Source organism: Anabrus simplex, chromosome 9 (assembly GCF_040414725.1).
Source record: "Anabrus simplex isolate iqAnaSimp1 chromosome 9, ASM4041472v1, whole genome shotgun sequence".
In the NCBI taxonomy this organism is placed as follows: Eukaryota; Metazoa; Arthropoda; class Insecta; order Orthoptera; family Tettigoniidae; genus Anabrus; species Anabrus simplex.
Genome location: NC_090273.1, coordinates 18,706,093 through 18,728,402, shown reverse-complemented (window position 1 = coordinate 18,728,402; position 22,310 = coordinate 18,706,093). Strand labels below are relative to the sequence as shown.

Sequence of the window (22,310 nt, the reverse complement as noted above, 5' to 3'; positions counted from 1 at the left end):
TCCGGTGGTCAAATATGTCAGCCTCGTGTCGGTAGATTTACTAGCACGTAAAAGAACTTGTGCGGGACTGAATTCCGGCACCTCGGTGTCTCTGAAAACCGTAAAAGTAGTTAGTGGGACGTAAAGCAAAGAACGTCATTTAAGACAAACAAGATTAATTCTTCCAGCACTTGTATCATTACCCACAGACAGTTCATATTGATATATTTCTCATGTCAGGTTTATTTACTTCCAGGTCATTCTCTCATCAGTGATGATGTGACCATCTCAGTTGTGGACTCTAGTTTGGGAGCAGCCACAGACAGGTATGCTGATATGCTGATGGAGACAGCATGTGTTGGAGGTGAAGTGTGTGAAGAAGTCATAAGTGGAGATCCTCTGGGACAGGAAGCAACTGATGGAATTTTAGAGAGCCATGCATTAAATCTAAGAAGATCGAAACGAAACCAACAAATTTCAGAGAAACGAATTGAGCTTTCAAAGAAGGATAGCAGTAAAGCATTTTGTAAGTCTCTACTTCAAATATTTCTGTTTGCTTTTACTCATTGATCAATGCTAGTTGATAGCATTCATTCTTGTCTTATAATAAAATGTTCACCTTATATTATAGTTATAATAATTATAGATTTAGTAAAACATTTGATTGCGTCCACAGGGAATTTCTACTAAAAATTCTATGACGCCTCAAACTACACCCCAAAAATGATAAAATTGACCCTCACAAACACCAAGTCTGAAGTGAAATTTAGGGGTGAATTATTGGAACATTCGAGATCGAAATAGGACTACACCAGGCGATGCTCAACTGCGTTCTAGAAATGGTAATGAGAAAGTGGTTTAGAAATTCCCCTCAAAAATAAAAATAGGTAGAAAAATCAAAACAAACTGCCTAGATTTCATCGATGACTTGGCATTAGTAGCAACTGACTTGGACAAAGCTAAAACACACATATCAGAATATCAAAATATTGCAACTAAAATTGGCGTACAATATCATTTGAAAAGACAGAAATTACCGTACTGCATAATCCTCACACATTTTATACCAATTTTTTTTTTGGAAAAGAGGAATGTTAAGAGGTTTGAATTGCTATGGTGGAATAGAGAATCTGAAAAGGGAAACGGAAAGACTAAAGTTAGATGTAATTGTTACAATTGAAGTACATTGGCAGGAAGAGCAGAACTTTTGATCAGGCGATTACAGAATTATCAACAGAAAATCAAACATGGGAAATGCAAGAGTTGGTTTAATAATGAATAAGAAAATAGGGCAGTGGGTGAGTTACTATGACCAGCATAGTGAACGAATTATTGTTGTTAAAAAAGATATCAAGCCAATGCCCACTATAATAGTGCAGGTCTATATGCCTACTGTTTCAGCAGATGATGAAAAAATCGAAAGAATATATGAAGTGATAGAAGATTTAATACAATATGCGACCGTACCTTACCCTAGCTAGCTGGTCTGTCACTAATAGACGCTGTAACTCTCCAGGTAGGCTCACACCGCACTTTGCAACTCAACAACTTTAATTCTGCTAGGATAGATCTCTTTTGCTCCTGCAAGGAAACCCAGCTCACTGGTAAGAACTGGACTGCTGTAGAACGAACAGACCATCGAAAGAGCTGTACTTAGCTTGATTTAGCTGTTTGCAGTTTTTTAAACTTGGTTAAAAACTTCTAAGGAATAATAATATTAAAATATAAATACAAACCTTTTTGCCCAGCAGTGGTGGGGTAGATGGGGTTCAGTGTACGCCACTGTTATTTTCCCTCCTCCTTTCTTCTGTCCAGACAGATTTTCTGTGCTACTTCTCTTTCTCGTGGAGCCCTCCAAACTCCCTTAGTTCTTTTTCTGAAAATGGCTCTATCTGATATTTCGTTTCTTGTGATATCCAGCTCATCCATATCCTATGCTACTTCGATGGACCATCAGATTTGTATTTTGGAATTTTTATCAAAATGATCAAATATTCTCTTCATTAGCCCCTCTGGATTCATCCAGACCAAATAACCGTAAAACTTTTCCTTCTTCTTTTTTCTTTTTTTTCCTTTTTTCCCTTCTGATATTTTCTGAAAGGTTTTCCTTTATTAAATTCAGTTCTTTGTTGTTCCTTTTCCTTTTCAAAAAGTCCTGATTAATGCATGTGGGATTTTTTATATAAAGTGTCCGATCCCTGCTATTCAGATCACCCATAAAACTGTAAATTTCATTTTCAGTTTTCTTGGGACCAAGAATTTTTCTTAATACTTTTCTTTCATTCTTTTCTAGTTTATCTATTTCTCCTTTTTTTAAAAAAACAAATATTTAGCTGCGCGCAGGCATTCTGGTTTTTATTATTATTATTATTATTATTATTATTATTATTATTATTATTATTATTATTATTATTATTATTATTATTATTATTATTATTATTATATTCTTCTTTCATTTTGACCACTGGGCGAGTTGGCCGTGCGGTCAGGGGCGCGCAGCTGTGAGCTTGCATCCGGGAGATAGTGGGTTTGAACCCATTGTCGGCAGCCCTGAAGATGGTTTTCCATGGTTTCCCATTTTCACAGCAGACAAATGCTGGGGCTGTACCTTAATTAAAGCCATGACCGCTTCCTCCCATTCCTAGGCCTTTCCTATCCCATCGTCGCCATAAGACCTATCTGTGTTGGTGCAACGTGATCCATGCATGTGGGATTTTTTATATAAAGTGTCCGACCCCTGCTATTCAAATCACCCGTAAAACTGTAAATTTCATGACGTATGATCAGACAATTAAAGAGTGAAGATAAAATGGAAGGTAGCTTGCCTCATGGGTGCTGAATGAATAAATAAACAAACAAACAATTTGTGGTACGCTGAATTCCTTTAATTATTTCTTATGTAAGACTCTTCTGCAGTATAGGCCTACTCATTAAACTAATGAATAGCCTATTTGTTAAAAATTAAGTTCCATGAAAGCTGTTATCATGTGGTATTAATATGCTTGTGAATATTCAAATGTTATTTAAGAATATTCTTTCACTCTCTCTCTCTCTCTCTCTCTCTCTCTCTCTCTCTCTCTTTTTCTTTCTCTCTACCTCTCACCCTCTCTCTTCTTTATTCAACAAAAACTATTACTGATTTGTAATTCTCTTCTCCCTTTGTTCAAGCTGAAAGCTTGTGGATGAATGGTGATACCAAAAGTAAGGAGATATTTTCAGTTTTATTTTTCTCCCTGTGTGTTGTAGCTTGTGTGTGTGTTCTGTCTGCTTTAATATAACTTCTTATAACACAAGTACAATTTATATTTCAATTTCCCTGCAAAACCTTAATATTACTTATGATTTAGCATTACCATTTTGTGTGCATTGTATGCATCGGAAGTGAATATGGCTGGTTAACTTAATGACTCTTCATATATTGAAAGATAGGACTAAGAAAAGCAAAACATAGTGGGATAAACACAATGACTGGTCAGTGTGGGAGGAGGAGGAGGAGGCAAGGACAAAGATGGAAACGCAAAAGGACAAGGACAGTCTCCTCATCTTCGTACACTGCCTTCTTCAAGTAAACCGGCTCTCTTCTCTCCAATTCCAATTCTTCTCAGCCCCTGATGAGTTTGTTTCTGACTCTCCCTTCCATCAACAGGGCAGGCTTCAACAGTCATTGAGGGATCATCTTGACTGATCTTCAGTCTTGATGTGAAAACTGCAGGATAAAAAGAAAGCTGGATAAATGTAGGAAAGGGGGAGAGATATATTCTTTCTTCTTATTCTGCACTTCCCTGATCAAGAATGAAGATCTATCAAGATGCCCCATCAATGAGTGTTTTGCTCGCCTTCCTGATGAAGCTTGGAAGCAGAAATGAGTTTTTGAGCACAGAGAAGGAAAGGGTATTTAAGAATTGAGAATGATCGAGGAGAGAGTGCTTATTTCTTTGAAGACAGCAGTGTATGAAGATGTGGGGATTGTTCTTTTCCTTCTTCTGTTTTCATGGTTGTCCTGCTTTCCTTCACCTGAGATTGTGTTTATCCTACGATGTGTTCCTATTCTTGTTCCTGTCTTTCTACAGGTGACATGACCTGTTACTTGTTTGTTCCTTTCCATTACTTATGATTCATCTTCTGAGTATATTTCTTTTTGTATCATTAGTGTACTTATCTTTGCATTAACTGCAGCTCTGTACACAGGATGGCCAGTTTCGCCACAAGCTTTGTGACATATTGTGTTTTATTAGTATCCCATCAGTTAAAATTAACTCTTATTGCCTACCATATTGTTGCAAATGTGATTAATGATGTGTTTATGGTTTTATACTCCTAATAAGTTTACTTTCGGTTTGTTTAGAATAGCCTTTTATATTCAGTATTTTAAATTTATTTTTATATTCAGTATTTTTCATTTGTTATTTTTCTCCCTGTGTGTTGTAGCTTGTGTGTTTTCTGTCTGCTGTAATATAACTTCTAATAACACAAGTACAATATGTGTCAGTACAGTTTGCTTGATCATCTTGTGAACCTTTGAGATGAAGCAGCTAATGTAAATTTTCCAGTTATATAAAGTTCAGTCTGTATTTGCTGTCTTGAAGATGGACAGGTTATTTCTTATTTTAGACTCTTCTTCAGTATATTCCTTAATGTAATGAGTTATGCACAGTCGAATCATGTCATTATGACACTCGCTAGAAGTGCCATCTGCGCATAGCCCATGATGTATGGCCCGTGACGTGGGCTGGTCAAGCAGGTATATAATGTGACCGACAGGTTGTCTGTACACACTGCACTTCATGCTGCCATGGGTAAAGAAAGCAATTTAACTGATTTGCAAAAAGGGATGATCATCAGCTTGGGACAGTGGGGACCAATATTTCAGAAACAGCAACTTGTGTGAACTGTTCATGAGTCTCTCTGGCGAGAGTGTGAGTGGATGATTGACACAATTGGAAAGAAGCATCGGGGAAACTGTGGAGCTCCCTCTATGGTGAAGGTGTGTTGTGAGTGGATGATTGGCACATTTGGGAAGAACCGTTGGGGAAAATGTGGAGCTCCACATGCTATAGGTGAGGTGAACTTCGACTACAATGACGTGTGAAGGCCAGCCGACAGCTACAGTAGAACAACTCACCTCCAAATGAACCAGAAAGCATAGCTTCTGCCTTAACAGTTCAGTGAATTGTTCTGCAAATGGGGTTGTGGAGTAGATAGTGTGGATAGAGAGTGACTACATCCATGCTAACACAGGTGCATCGACAAAAACAATTGGAATTTACTTGACAGTATGGCGACTGGACTGCTGCTGCTTGGCAGTGGGTAGCCTCCTCTGATAGGTCATGTTTTCAGCTACAGCTGCATAGAACAGATGAACATCAGCATGTCTAGTGAGAAACTTCAAACAGGCAACATCCTGCAACCATTGCTGGGCAGAGCACAAGGCAGTGGGAGCAAGGTTATGGTCTGGGGAATGTTCTTGTGGTATTCCCTAGGTCCCATCATCAGTGTGGAAGGCACTCTTTAATTGATTTGGTTATGAATCTATTCTTGGTGATCATGTCTATGCCTGCATGATGATTGTCTTTCCTCGGGAGGATTGGATGTTCCAACACAATAATGCAAGTTGCCACATGGCTAGAACTATCCTCACATGGCTGGAAGAACATTATTAAGACTTCAAAGTTCTTCCCTGGCCCCGATCTCAGTCCAATTCCACATCTGTGGAACCACCTTGATTGTCGTGTTTGCCGTGTCTCCTTCACCATGCGTCCTTCAACAGTCGTGGGACACACTGTAAACAACATGGCTTCAGATACCCTTAGAGATCTATCAGCACCTGCCAGAGTCACTGCTGGTTACTCTGGATACTAGCTAGTGGTCATAATAAAGTGATTCGACTGTGTATTTGTTCAAAATTATGTCCCATAACATTTTTTATAAAAACTACTGTTATATGAGATTAATATACCTGTGGATATTCAAGTGTTATTTGACCTGGGAGTGGTTGCTTGGAAAAAGTCACATGGTTGGTCTTGCTCACACTAATTCAAATTAACTTAAACAAGGAGCAACAGATAGTCATTTCCGATAATATCATACATCATTCAAGATTTTTAAAAATAAAAAAATACAGTACTGACAGTAAGTTGCAATCTGTATTGATAAAGGAGACCAGTGCAACAAAAATAACATAAATTAAGAATTAGCAGAAAAACTCAAGCATGGTTGGTCACATGATGAGAATCTCTCACAGATGGCGTAGGGGCTTATGAAAACCCAATTGTTGTTGGTCATATATTGAGAGAATCCCTTACAGGTAGTGCAGGTGCTTAACAAGACCACAATTACAAGCTCGGTAAACACTTTGTAGCCATGAAATGAATTTGAGTTTGTGGCTAAAAGTCATAAATTCAGCTAGAGACACAACCAGAATTCGGAATCAAGGTATGAACAGACATACCCATTTTGTTTGGAACGATGTAAGGGAAATACTCATATAGTGACTACTGACGGGTTAAGAACCCCACCCCACACACTCTCTCTGTGAGAAGGATTATTCCTGATTTGTAATTCTCTTTTCTCTTTGTTCAAGCTGAAAGCTTGTGGATAACTGGTGATACCAAACGTAAGGAGAAATTTTCACTTTTCTTTTCGTCCCTGTGTGTTGTAGTTTGTGTGTGTTCTTTCTGCTTTAGTATACGGTAACTTGTAATAATGCAAGTGCCGGGCTGAGTGGCTCAGACGGTTGAGGCGCTGGCCTTCTGACTCCAACTTGGTAGGTTCGATCCTGGCTCAGTCCGGTGGTATTTGAAGCTGCTCAAATACGTCAGCCTCGTGTCGGTAGATTTACTGGCACATAAAAGAACTCCTGCGGGACTAAATTCCGGCACCTCGGCGTCTCCGAAAACCGCAAAAGAGTAGGTAGTGGGACATAAAGCAAATAACATTATTATTATTATAATTAATAATTATTAATAATAATAATAATAATAATAATAATAATAATAATAATAATAATAATAATAATGCAAGTGCAATACATATGTTTATTTCCATTTCCCTGTTGAACTTTGTTATTACCATACTTCTTGATTAGCGATGACATTTTTGTATGCATCAGTGAATCTTGACTGATCAGCTTAATTAATGACACTGAATTTAAAGTGAAACTGTATCCATATTCTGTCAGGCAGTGCACAGTACTAAGGAGATGTATGAAGGAAATCCCAAAAATAAGGTCTCCTATTTTTTTGTAAACACATAGACCTGTTTATTTCTACAATGGTTTACATCATTTTACAGCTTGAACATTTAGCTATTTTTCTACATAATCACCATTTCGATCGATGCATTTTTGTAGACGCTGTGACGGTTTTTGTATGCCCATGTCATACCAGCTCGCCGTCATGCTGTTCAGGAAGTTGTGAACCTCATCTTTCACCTCGTCGTCTGCTGAATCGCTTTCCAGCCAGATGTTCTATCAACTTAGGGAACAAGTGATAGTAATTGGGCGCCAAGTCGGAACTATAGGGTCGGTGTGTGGGTGATGATGTTGCCGGACAACATGCGGGCGAGCGTTGTCATGGAGAATGTTTATGCCCTTGCTCAGCATTCCTCTTCTCCGGTTCTGAATTGCCTGTCTGAGTTTTTTCAGGGTCTCATAGTACTTAATTGTGGTCCCAGAGGGCGTAAAGTTGACCATCAATACCCCTCTTCGATCCCAAAACACAGTTGTCATGGCTTTACCGGCAGACTGTGTTTGCTTGAATTTCCGTGGCTTTGGCGAAGAGGGATGCCACCACTGGCATGATTGTTGCTTGGTCTCAGGTGTAAAGTGGAATGCCCAGGTTTTGTCACCCGTGACAATTGAATCCAAAAAGTTGTCCTGTTCGACTGCAAAGCGTTGAAGAAATGCGCGGGAAGAATCAACTTGTTGCCGCATTTGGTCTTCAGTCAGCATGCGTGGCACCCATCTTGCACACACCTTCCAGTATTTCAACTTTTCTGTTAAAATTCTGTGAGCGGCGCTTCGGGAAACCTCAGGAACTAAAGTGCAGAGATCATCCAGGGTGATATGCCGATCTTCATGCATGATTTGCTCAACCTTCACGACTGTCACTACAGAAATTGACGGTCTCCCGCTCCTTTGTTCGTTGTGAATTTCATTCCGACCGGCTGCAAACTCTCTACACCACTTACGAACATTTTTGACATCCATGCATGACTCACCCTACGCTTCCGTCAATTGGCGATGGATTTCAATCGGTTCAATACCTTTTGCATTAAAAAACCAAATAACTGCGCGCACTTCGCACTTGGCGGTAACATCCAACGGGAGCTCCACTCTAAACGGCTGCCAAGCCAAGACTGATAGCCTCAGCGTGGGAAACACTCTTCACAATATTGTGACCAACAGCCACACGAACAGTTCTGTATTTATATTTTTTTAAAAAAGACCTTATTTTTGGGATTACCCTCGTAGCTCCACTGCAAAGGGTTGATGTAACAGGCAGTTGGGATTGTTTCTTGGCAAAAGCAGGGCAGTTTTTATGTGGGGGTATGATAGCCAAATGGTATTGTCTCTGGCTTTTCCAAGGCAGCTGAGGTTGGAATCACAGACAGTGCATTTCTGATTTTGAAATGTAAAGTCACATCCCTTTAGTTCAGATTTCATGTTAAACTGGAAATACCACAACTACAATCACAATATCAACAGTCACTTGAAACTACAAGCTTGCTGTCTTCATTTTGTCTTACCCATCCACCATCAAACATGATGAAATTCAAGATCAGCAATTCTCAAACAGAGCTAATTCTGCTGCTGATCTCCATAACATAATCATAGCCCTGTGATAACTTCAATAATTTTCTATTCTCAAAGAGTTCACTTTTGATTTAGTTACAGTGAATTTCTGTAATAAATATTTTTCATTTCTTGCTCATAGTGCTGTGTGACATTCAACAAGAATTGAGAAACAAGATATTCTTCTATAGATTATTAATCAAAACAGTGAAGAACATTAGACTTTGTTGATATTTTGAATAGGTCATCATTTCAACTAGAGTTGGTAGTACTTGTCAGGACAAAATTATTCTGGCTGGTGGGCACGTGTACTTTTAGTTGCGAGAAAGCTAGATGGTGTGTGATCATTGACTTCATTCTTTCTCATATGTTTATAAGACCTGCAGAGTGTGATCACATGTGTTCATTCTTCTGTCTTTTTGTCGATTATCACTGTTTGGCGTGTTGATCTGAAGATGATTTTCCATGGTTTACCATTTTCAGCCAGGTAAATGCTGGACTGTATCTTGACTATGGCCACAATTGATTTCTTCCTAATTCTAGCCCTTTTCTATCCTATTGTCAACATAAGACCTGTCTGTGTTGGTACAAAATAAGTAACAATGATTCTTCTAGTCATGGGCAGAATCTCTCTTAAGAGAGCGTAGAGTTGTTTCTAATTTAAATACCTATTGAAATGTACTTAACTTTAGCATTGGTAGTTTTTTTTTATTTAAATGCTGAAGATATTTTCCTTAAACGTCCAGACTTTCTTGGAACTTCTCAAACATTGATTTAATCATGAGATACATGCATGATTCACCATTTTAAAACATTGAACACCAGCATATTTATAACATGCTGACTGCTTTATACTGAGCATATAAGCATAATTCGAGGCTTTATAACTTTGACACTTGTTGAGCTAAATTATATTTATATCCTAAGCTATAATTATCTGTCTCAGCGCTTAACTCATGTGGTTCCCTTTTCCTTTTCTTTTCTATATTGAAATATGAAAGGAAGACAATATATTTATTTTTTTAGATTTAAAAAGAAATAATTCAAAAATTAAAATATAGTAAACACAGTAAGTATATAATATTTAAAAAAAAACCAAATACCCTGTCAACCAACATTCTGGTGGTAAATATTCCTTTACAGTGAAGGGGAAGAAAATTATTTATTTAGCACATCATCCAGTATCTTAACCCTGCCCAAGTGCACTATTTCACATGACGTTTGTAACTTTACTGATAAGAAAGGCAGAATCTGATCATTACAACCCCTGAACCATTCAGATTCTTGTATTGCTTTGGTGGTGCTTCGGGCTTTTTTGCCACATCCTGGTTTAGTGAGTGGCCGAATTTCGCCAGTGTTCCAACAGGCTTAGCCAAGGCTGACTGATAGTGGAGAGAAAGGCAGGAGTATTTATTTTCGGTAGCCACATACTGTACCGGTTACGGCCTGTACATGCGTCTTTTTTGATAGTTAATTGCATTTAATCATCGCGCGTAATATTCCGAGCAAGCCTGGTTTGTTTACATTCGGTGGAACGAGCGAGCGAGTCGAGGACAGCTGTGTGTGTGACGTGGCGGCAGGGGCAAGATAGATCACCCGCCTGACACGCCAAGTGTAGCTCGCCTGACCTGGTATGTTCTGGATTCAAGCGTCAAACCTTCACGAACATTCGATTAAGAAAATTTTAAAACTCCTCTAATAATTATGGTAGCGACTTGAGCGACATGTCATTTTGAAGGGAATCACATAAACGTCGCAAAGCGTGAATCTCAAGTAAATCCGTCGAGGGATTCATGGGATAACCAGCTTCAAGGGATCACGCTATATGACGTAGAAGCCCCCAAACCGAATATAAGGAGGGCTCACTTTAGCCTGATCAGTCAGTCACAGCCGAGTATTCAGCCTGGCTCTACACGCTGCCGTAGTCGTCAGAGGCTATCTTCGAGTAGTTACAGTCTTCATGCGGAACTTAAACCATAACGGCCATATGGGACTTATCAATTGTGCGCACGTGAATTGTAAAATTATTCAGAGTCTTTCTGAACATGGACTTGTAATATCTGTGAATGTTAAGGAACAAATTATTCTAAGTCTTTACAAACAGTGACTTGTAATTTTTGCCAGTGATGAACTCTAAAATTATTCAAAGTCTTTATGAACATGGACTTGTAATATTTGTGAGTGTTTAGGAACAATTTATTCTAAGTCTTTATAGACATTGACGTGTGATTTTCGCCAGTGACGAACTCTGAAATTATTCAAAGTCTTTACGAACATTGACTTGCAATTTCTGCCAGTGATGAACTCTAAAATTATTCAAAGTCTTTATGAACATGGACTTATCATTTTCACAAGTGTTAAGGAACGAATTCTTTAAAGTCTTTATGGACAGTGACATGTGATTTCGCCAGTGGTGAGAAACCAATTATTCAAGGTCTTTATGAACTTTGACTTGTAAATTCTGCGAGTGACGAAGAACACATTTTCGAAGTCTTTGTGGACATTGAGTCCATCAGCCACATTGGACTTAGGTGATGAGTGATTACATGCAACATCGTCAGAGACCATTGGAGATCATCCAGAACATCGGAAGTTCGAGGCTTACTCATACACGACCAACCTGGGTGTTCTGGCCTCATCTTAACGGAGTTTTTGGCATCTTCCGGAACGTGTTCCAGCCTGTTCGACCCGGTGAGCTGGAGACCTGGACCATTAAAAGGACGATGTTGAAGGCAACCCCTGTCTACACTGAGGTGATGTGCAATTGGATATGCATTTCATGAATAAACTCTTATTCAATCTGATTAAAATTTTTCTTGTAGATAGGACCCTGCCTCCTGTACCAAGCCCTAGCTAGTGTCTATCCAGTTTCACCCTGAGAACTATTTCATGCTTACGTTAAAATTAAAATCTTAAAGTCAGGCTCTTTTACTGGTACAATACAGTGAAAGTGGTACCCTCTGGGGTTCTCCTTGTCCTTTCAGTGCTAGTTTTCAGACATTAGATATCTGGGCAGTACAAACTATTTTTAATTGTGGGAGTGTCGCTGAAATCGATGCCTAGCTTCCAAAGGGGACTACTTTGAAGGTGATGCAGGCCAATAATATCTAAAGTTCGCAGTGAACTACTTATCTTATTCTGAAATTTATTGACTTGACCTCTTATAAATAAGTAATGATATAATTTGATAATAATTTTGGCTCAACTCTAGCAGTGAAGGTAACAACAGAGCATTAGAAGGCAATGCAGCTGATGAGCTGATGTGTGTAGTGCAATTTTACTAAAGAGAATGTTATTTGTTTCTTTCAATGTTGTGTGCTGTTTCCGTGTTACTTTTGCATGATAATGCTTGTAATCTACCACATTTGAAGTATTCATTTAAATGAACAATCCTTTCTGGTATGAACTATTTCAGTTCATTGCCATGTTAATGCAAGATAATTACTAGAGGCTGGATTTGTAAGCCCAGTCAAATAGTAAAGTACATATGCATGAAAAAAACTTATGCTCAGTAACATGCAAAAACAAATCAAATGAACTATTTGTTTTATAGAAAATATTACCTTATTCGTGGCTGTTTCAACATATAAGGAAACTTGTTCTGCATACTACTGATTTGATTTTCTGTGTGTGCATGACAATTCTTGGGGATTCTCTAGTTTCACTTGGAATCTTAACTGCATAATAATTCACATCAACCATGGTCGCCCCCCCCCCCCCTCTCTCTCACTCACTGAAACTTATTTTTTATTTATAGTATAACCTAACTGCTGGGACTTTATCAATTAACCAATGATAGAAAAGGAACAAGCAATATAAAAAAGAAAAAATATGCATCCCTCTCATGTGGTATGCATTTATATGCACTATCAGACACTGGTCAAATTCTCCATGTAGGTGTGGCAATGAATATCATTATTGCATACCTTTAAATACATAAAAAAGAATGCACATTTTGCGTACAAATCTGGTCCCTTATAATTTATTTCTCTGCTGTTGTATCATGATCATTGTAGTAATGTTGCAAATTAATTCGGTTATTGCAAGTTCTTTATTTCATAGTAAATGTTTATCCAAAATATTTTTCAAGATGATGATTCCAGAGGGTGATAAACATACTCGAGTGTCACTCTTATGTACCATGCAGGTAAAATGGGAATGTCCCAGGGAAAACACAGGGAATATGCAGGGAAAACAGATTTAGTTTTCTAGTGGACACCCTGGTAACCAGCATTTGTAAACCAAACATGACAACCAGTATTGTGTACCATATGTACAATTGAGATATTTGATACATACACAGGCCTAACATACATACATACATACATACATACATACATACATACATACCTACATACACCGAGCTCGATAGCTGCAGTCGCTTAAGTGTGGCCAGTATGCAGTATTCGGGAGATAGTAGGTTCGAACCCCACTGTCGGCAGCCCTGAAAATGGTTTTCCGTGGTTTCCCCATTTTCACACCAGACAAATGCTGGGGCTGTACCTTAATTAAGGCCACGGCCGCTTCCTTCCCACTCCTAGCCCTTTCCTGTCCCATCGTCGCCGTAAGACCTATCTGTGTCGGTGCGACGTAAAACAACTAGCAAAAAAAAAAAAAAAACATACATACATACATACATACATATGTTCAGGAATTGTTTATAAATACATCACTGACACACTCCTTCATGTTGGTCTGTTCACATTATGGCAGTAGTAAATTGGTGGACTTGAGATAAAAATCTGTGTTCTATACACTGATCCTGTCGAGCGACAGCTTGTCTGGTTCACTAGTCATTACGTCAAGATTCTTTAACTTTCCTTCATTGCCTTAGCTGTCATACAGTTGGAGATTATTCTTTTCCTAGTTGAGGCCATGATTCATGAATACAATGAAGAAGTTATAAAATAACCTGATGTTCATAAGTTAATCATGGAAGTGACCTAAGGAGACTGAAGAATGTTGAGTACAAACAGGAAGGCTGTGGGGTACCCATTTTGTTAATAGACCATTCAATAAGAAAAGTACACTGATAACCAACAAAAAATGCAGCTTTAAAAAAAATCAGTTGACACCAGTTTGTTTGTGTATAGCTTATTGGTAGAGCATAATCTGGAGAAAGCTAATTTTTGTATGATAAACAATTAAAATAACCATTTATCATTAACACTGCAAAGGTATGCTCACAAAGTGAAGCTAAATCAATTAATGAACAGCTGTGCACTTTACAATTGAACATGGGGAGGTATTCTGTCAAACGAACGCACCTCCACCTGCTCATTGTGGAGTGATTTAATCACTAAGTATTTTCAAAGACGATATCTTTAGAAACTGTTTATTTGAAATACTTCCGGTAAAAAATATCTTTGATCATCATTATATTTACTCACCTACAGGGTAGTTTATTTTTGTGAACTAAATCAGGTTAAAGATAAAAACTTCATCATGGGTCCGTATTGAACTGAGAATAACAAAAACAATATAAATTGGAAAAGGTCCACCTTTTCAATTCAAAATAATTATGTTGTTCAGTTTGAATTACAACATTTTAATTTGGTTACTCGGTACCGGTTTCAACGTTGTTAGACGTCATCATCAGCCGATCTTAGAATAGGGCAAATAGACAAGAAATATTCACAATATAAAATATAATACATAACCCTTTACACTTAAAAGATCACTAATTAGATAAAATACAAGAAATGATTGTGCTTGAAGGCAAAGGCCCTCTATTTATAACAAGATTAAATCTTGAAAGTCATTGTAAAACAATGAAAACGAAAACACCTATATGTTGATTTTTGATTAAGTCTCTGCCATGTTTTAAAACTTGGGGTAATGTGTGACGTTACTAGTCACGATGTCAAATTGACCTTTTCTATAAAGATTTGAGTTTAAAGCTTGAATACACATTAAAAAAAAAAAAATAGGAGATCCTTTTGCAATTTATACTCTTTTTTGCTAAGTCAGGTTTTCATAATAATCTTAGGAACATTTTACTGTTTTATAAATCGTAAATATGGAAACCATAAAAACTTTTATTTTGCACTATCTGTTGGGGAAAGACATGCGTTTCCTCTTACTTAGTTCTGTAAATCTACTAGAATTAAAATCTAAAATGTGATTTTGTCAATTTTTTTTTTTTTGCTCTACCTGCAGTTTTCGAAAATGTCAAAACTAAATTTCAGTGATATATCCCCAGCCGTTTCCAAGTTAGAGCAGAACCCAAAAAACCCCCATCCCCACCCACCCCCTCGCTTATGGTTGTATTCTATGTATAGATACATTCTTTTGAGATATTTGACACCACAACCACCACCACAAAAATGAACAAAAAGCAATTGCTCCTGTTGCTCTTCTGTATACTGGATGTTACTAATGTGCACACTCACTGTCTTCATCAGGATGAAATACTGATTTATAATTCTCTTTCTTCTTTGTTCAAAGCTGAAAACTTGTGGACGAATGGTGATGCCAAACGTAAGGAGTCATTTCAATTCAGTTTTCTTTCTCTGTGTATGTTTTTTCTGGTTAAGCATAATTTTATTACTAACAGCTCTGTGTGTGTTTTTTCTGGTTAAGCATGACTTTATTACTAACAGCTCTGTGTGTTTTTTTTCTGCTTAAGTATAACTTTATTACTAACATCTTTCTCTCTCTGTGCGTGCGCGCACCCACGTGCGTGCTTGCGTGTGTGTGTGTGTGTGCGTGCGTGCGTGCGTGCGTGCGTGCGTGTGTGTGTGTGTGTGTGTGTGTGTGTGTAAGGGGTTGGGGGGGGGGGGGGGGTGGGGGTTGGCTGGCTGGTTGTGAGAAAATGTGGTCCACAAAAGGAAAACTTATTTTGTATTTGTAGAGTAGAGTTACATTCTTTGTGGCAGTTATGGTTATGACAATTTAATTTTTAAGTTCCTAATCAAGCATGTGCATTCCACAAAAAATCCAATAATTCTACTTTTATTTAATTGCTGATTTTAAAGACACAGTAGCATGAAGAGATTGAAGTGGATGTGTGGACAATTGTACTGTGCCTAGTGCTAACAAATATTCAAGCCTAAGATTGTATTAGCCAGTCACTGGTACTGTTGCCATTGTTCAGTATCATATTTACTCAAATAACAAACACACACAGTAATTTAATGTAAGCCAATGGTAAAGAAGTAGGGGACTGGAAATAATAATAATAATAATAATAATAATAATAATAATAATTGTACCGGGTTTGCGAGGTTCTTCATCCTTTCTATTTGCGTAAAGAGGAATTAATTTATGAACTATCTCACAGAAATGTTCAATCTGGAGGCACGGTTGCAGTCGACTCCAATAAGCTAAAAGATTCCCTTGATTTGCCTATTACCATCCTGACTTTGGGAGAGAAAGAGATTGACGACGCTCTCTCCACGATCAATAATAATACTACTGAGCTAGCATCTGTAGTTAGTTTTTTTGAAGAAAATGATCCATCACCTAATCAACTCAAAAGAGTACAGGCTAGGTTGTACCACTTTTATAATAGGGTGTGTGATCTATTGTCTCTGAAGTTAAATGACCTTCAGGGTAAGGAAGCTAGTGCCCTTGCTGAAAACTTGTCCGAAATGTCTAGTAAGGTTAGTCAGTTGTTATCTGGATCTGCGACTTCTGAAATCGACCAGCCTATAATCGTAAATATAGTAAATGTGGAGGATTCCTCTAAAGAGGAAGGAAAGGATACTGAGGCGACCACACAACGAACATCTGCCCCATCAGAATCGGTGTCAGATCGTCGCAAGTCCATTCCACTCTTCGTGTTAAGTAATGCTCCTTCTGAATCTGCTTCTCCGCCACTTAGGTCCCTTCCTACTACGTCTCCTGGTTTCAGCAGTTTACCCCATCCATTAGCTATGTTGCTTAGAGGTATTTCTAAGTTTTCGGTTAACTCTACAAGTGACGTAATTTCATTCTTAAGGTTTTTAGTTGAGTTTCAGGATCATGCCCTCGTTTTTTCTCTTTCTGCTTGTCAGATTTTGCAAATCATCTATCCCTATGCAATTGGTGTTCTCTCAGACAAAATAGTAAGAGCCATTGCCGAGCAATCATCTATTGAAGACTTCCACGCCCACTTGCTAGCTAACTTCATTCCGGCTAGGGCAAGGTCCTCACTTGTTCAGAAGTACTATTATCGTGTACAGCGGTTGGATGAAAACTTGGCAGATTTCATCCAAGATATTAAGTTCTATACCAGGGTGTTTGCTCTTCATTTTCCTGAAGATCAAATTGTTCAGGCTATTGTAGAAGGTATTTCGCCACCTTACAGATCATACTTGTGTTTTGCGTCACGTCCGCAAACCTTCACCGAGCTTGAGGCTATGGCCGTCTCAGCGGAAGGAGTTAGATACGCCGATACCTTGCGTGTCGCGAAAGAACCCCCTCCATCCTCTAGTAGTTTTCGGCCTCCACCTCGCCGACGCACCACACTCTGTAAATGTTACGCTTGTGGGTCGCCTGACCATCTTCGGAACAAGTGTCCATCAATCAAGTCTAGTGGGACAAGGAATGGAGCAGGGTCATCTCGAGGCTGTTTTAAATGTGGCGCTTTCTCACATATTGCCAAGTATTGCCCTAATTTGAATAGCACCCCCTCCTGCTCTACTGCTGGTGCAACTTCCACCAATTCCAATAATAATAAGTGACTAGTGGCTTCGGCTGAGTCGACTACTTCATCTTCCCGAGGCTCAGCCCCTTGTAAACATGTCGAAATTTCAAGGAAAACTCAGTCTTCAAATTTATCCTTTGAATGCCCCAGAGAATGTCTTAGGATTGCGGCGGATACCCCCGCACCTGTTCCATTTCTTAAGATTGAATTAAATAATGAGCCTATAACAGCTGTATTAGATTCGGGCAGTGTTTGTTCTATTATTTCGGCTGAATGGTATTCGAAATTGAAATCTATTTGTAAACTTCCTGACTATTGCTCATCTTCTGTTCAATATGTTTCGGCTAATTCTTCTCCATTAGAAATTTTAGGTTCCTTATATGTTAAAATTCGTATTTTTAAATTTACTTGGAAAGTTAAATTGTTTGTGGCCAAGCACTTGTCTTGCCCCATTATATTGGGAGCTGACTTCATTTCTCACACTGGTCTTGTGCTCGATCTTCAGAGTAGGTCGTGCACTTTCAAATTTGCGTCTAATTGTAAAATCCCCTTATTGAAATGTAATTCTGCATCATGTTCATCTATTTCGCCTACCCAGGATGAGATGTTGTTAGACCTTAGACACCTACCTGAGGAGCAGGCTGATAGTATTCGTAAGCTGTGTCAGTCATTTCCAGAAGTGTTCTCTGATACTCTTGGTGTTACTGACCTCATCGAATACAAAATTGAGGTCACGGATTCGATTCCTGTCCGTTTTCCACCATATAGGCTATCTCCACCTAAAATGAAGGCTCTGAAAGAAATCATTGATCAAATGTTAAAGGATGGTATTATTCGGCCCTCTAAGTCGGTGTATTTTTCACCTTTTTTTCTAGTCCCAAAACCCCAAGGTGGCTTCAGGCCTGTCATTGATTATAGAGCTCTCAATCGGAAGGTGGTGTTACAATCTGTGCCCCTTCTCGACCTTCATTCTTGTTTTTCATGGTTTCGTAAAGCTAAGTTCTTTACCATCTTGGATCTGAATCAGGCCTATAATCAAATTCCTCTGGCTGAAGAATCTAAACATTTTACAGCGTTTGCCACGGATTGGAATCTGTATGAATACAACCGCATGCCTTTCGGGCTCCCCACGGGTGCAGCTGTGCTTACGAGGCTACTAGATAGGGTCTTCTCCGACATCAAATTTGAGTACTTGTACCACTATCTTGATGATGTCGTCGTCTTTTCGGAGACTTTCGAAGAACATCTAGTTCATCTGCAAGAAGTTCTCAATCGCCTTCGTAAGGCTGGGTTAACTGTGAAGTTGTCCAAGGTTGCCTTCGCTGAGCCCTCCATGTCATTCCTAGGGCATATTGTGTCGCCTGATGGTGTGGCAGTCGATCATTCTAGAACACAGGCCATCCGTGATTTTAAACCTCCCAAGGACATCAAAGGGATCGCCAGGTTCATTGGTATGGTGAATTTCTTCAGGAAGTTTATTCCTAACTTCGCTAATAGAGCGGCGCCCTTGAACCTTCTTCGTAGGAAAGGCATCAAATTTGAGTTGGGACCTTCTCAACAAGCCGCTTTTGAAGATCTTAAATTAGCTCTCTGTAACGCCCCTGTCCTTGCTATGCCTGATTTCTCGAAGAAATTCATCGTCCAAACCGACGCGTCATCGTCGGCGGTAGCTGCAGTCCTTCTTCAAGAGGCTGAACTAGGGAGGCGACCCATCGCCTATGCATCTAGGTCTCTATCGGCTCAAGAAGCCAAGTATTCCATTTATGAGCTCGAAGGTTTGGCAGTCTTATTTGCCTTAGAAAAGTTCCGTCTCTATCTGGAACATGTCAAATTCGACCTGGAGACTGATAATCAAGCCTTAAGCTGGGTCTTAGGTAGGCCGCGTCGTACTGGTCGTATAGCCCGTTGGGCCATCCGAATTTCTGCCTTCCAATTTGACGTTAGGCATATCAGAGGTACTGAAAATGTTGTCGCAGACGGACTCAGCCGTATGTTTTCCAACGACGTCGAGACCCATGAACCGGTCGATAGCTCATCACCTCCCGAGTCCATACTATCTGAGGTTAATGCCATCTTAACAGATGCTCCCATGCTCTTTAGGGACATTGAGAAATATCAACGTGAAGATCCGACGCTGGCTCCGATAATGGAAACCCTTTCTTCTGGGGAACATGTTGTCCCTTATGTACTGAGGAATGGTGTTTTATGTTGCCCTTCGAGGCATGATAAGATGATGAAAGTTGTAGTTCCAGCGGTTCTTGTACCAATGATCTTCAAGTACTATCATGAGACCCCATTAGGGGGGCATCTAGGCATCTTTAAAACTCGTGAGAAGATTCGTGAAAGGTTCATCTGGAAAGGTATGGACGGTGAAATCCGTGAATTAGTAAAGGCTTGTAAATCTTGTTTGCTTAGTAAACCAACCATGTCCACCAAGGTAGGCCTTTTGTCTTCTCATCAAGCGTCGCGCCCCATGGAACACCTGTATATTGATTATGTAGGACCCTTCCCCCAGTCAAAGGGAAATGCCAACAAGTTCATCTTTGTATGTGTAGATGGTTTTACTAGATTTTCTTGGTTATTTCCGACTAAGCTGGCTACCGCTCAGTCCACCATTACTTGTTTAAATTCAATCTTTGCTTCTTTTGGTCCGTGTCAATATGTTGTGTCTGACAATGCCAAGGCTTTCACATCTAATCTATTTCATAAATTCTGTTTTGATCTGTCCATATCTCATGTGACAACTTCTGCTTATTATCCCCAACCATCTCTTGCCGAAAGAGTCAATCGTAATCTCAGGTCGGCCCTTATTGCCTATCATCATGAAGATCATTATAGGTGGGACACGTCCCTGCATTGGTTAGCTTTTGCTTTGAATGCGGCGGTTCATGAATCTCATAAGTTTACTCCAGCTTCTTTGATGTTCAAGTTTGTTCCCAACACGCCGCTCTCTAACCTCTGGTCTCTGAGTGACATTCTACCCGAGACAATAGATCCAGATAATATTAAAGATCTTTGGAAGAAGGCTAAAGCCAATCTTAAAGTGTCTCATGAAAAGGTTAGGGAAAGATATGATCGTGGACGGAGACCCACCAATTTGAAGGTAGGCGACCAGGTGATGGTCAAGAATTTGGTTCCCGCAGGCAAGCTTGCCCCCAGATTTCATGGGCCGTGCAAAATCCTTCATTTTCTTATGCCGGTTACGTTGTTATTAAGCAATCCAGCCACCGAGAGGATATTTAGGGTTCACCTGTCACAGGTGAAACCGGTGTAATTTCTGTGCTAACTTGCTTCATATAATTCTGAAAGAATTAGGAAGGTTATATTTTTTTTGGGGGGGGGGGGGGGGCGTTTCAGTTTGAGTCCTTCGGCTCTTTGAATCATGTACCTTGTATTTTAGTATTCATTGTAAAATCTTCCCCGACCAGCTAAACTGCCATCCTGTACTTGCCATGGCCATTACCATGCTCCCGTCTCCTGCTAACATAAAACAGTGGCTAATGAAAAACAAATCTCCACGCCGCTGGCCCCTCAACCTCGCCACAAAGACTGTACCCTAAAATAATTATGGTCCAACAAAATTTTGCCGCCGAGTTTTAATGTTTCAGTGCCCCCGCAGCAGCGCGGCGCTGTACCGCCACTGAGGTGGGGTAAGGGCCCGCCCCTCTCCAGTGAGGCCAACCAGGGTACGGCGAGCCGGAGTTCTCCTCCCGGCCAAGGCTGGTGTGGGGCGCACAACCTGCAACTTGCCCGCGACCTGTATGTTCGCCGCGGGCCCGGCGTGCTTCAACTCCACTACTCCTCTCATAGTGCGGGCGAGCGGTATCTCAGGGTACTTGAGGGGTCCGAGCGGCTTCCTCTGGACACAAGCTGCAGCGGCCGGTCTGGCCGTCCAACTTAATCAACCTTGAATATATTTAATCAGCTACATGGACATTTAATACTAACAATTACTACAATTTTTGAATTCAATGACAATATCTGGTGGACTTAGAAAATTTTCTTCACTTTCAAGAATTTAAAGTTTTTCCTTCTGAATTCAACTTCTACAAACATAAAGACATTACATCAGAAGTAACTACAAAGAATTTTGAAACTGGATCCAATCATTTTAGGAAAACTTGTTTGTAAATCCTTTTGCAATTAATTTCTATTTCAACAGCATAACTTGGACCTTGTTTTAAAACAAAAGTTTATGTTTTTCTGTGTTACCCCTTGGAGGGACTTTTGGGGGGGGAGGTCTGTACCGGGCGGTACACCCCCGCGCCGCTAATTCAAACTTTGCGCCAGTTGAAACTCCTCTACTGGAGGAAGCCTGAACTTTAACTACCATGTTAATTCTCAAGTTTCTCAGAAGATGTCCCTACTTGTAAATTTTGAAGTTTTCTGAACTGTGTCGTTTTCGATGTATTTTTGTTTTGCCTGTAGTAAGAAGTGTGGACATTCTCTTCTAGATGGCACTACTGAAGGACTACAATTATGCACCCTGGTGCGAAGTGAACGAACTGTGTTTTTGAAGAAATTTTGGGTTCATAAGTTTGTTCTTTGTTAAATTTCTTTCAATCATTGTTTAAGTTGGCAATATTAACCCTTTCTTTCCGCCAGTTTTGAATTTGACCAATAAGGAATTTCTGTCATTAATTTTCCACTAATAAGGTGTTTCTTCTTCGTCTAGTGTAGTAGTTTTTGCCATTATCCAATAAAATGCTTGTGGGCGGGTGTTATCATTCTCGTAACGCCTCTAACTTTCCACGAGGGTATATAAACTGCTGATTTTCGGGTCTCTGCGCCACTTCAGTAACATCTATCAGTGTGTAAATTATGTAGCAGGGGGCGGGAAGTGCCTCTTTCTTCGGGCAGCAGTTCAACCACCAGGTAATGGCCTTTTAATAACTTCTTTTCTTGCTAGCT

The 22,310-nt window shown here is 39.5% G+C and overlaps 1 protein-coding gene across 1 annotated transcript in view; it reads left to right on the top strand.

Annotated features, from left to right (window-relative positions):
- The window catches only part of LOC136881077 (PR domain zinc finger protein 10), a 312,840-nt gene that overhangs the window by 69,952 nt on the left and 220,578 nt on the right, over positions 1-22,310 (top strand). The window contains exons 6-8 of the mRNA XM_067153695.2: positions 236-505; positions 3,148-3,180; positions 15,218-15,250. Of these exons, the coding sequence (XP_067009796.2) occupies positions 236-505; positions 3,148-3,180; positions 15,218-15,250 (336 nt within the window). The remainder of the gene's footprint in view (positions 1-235; positions 506-3,147; positions 3,181-15,217; positions 15,251-22,310) is intronic.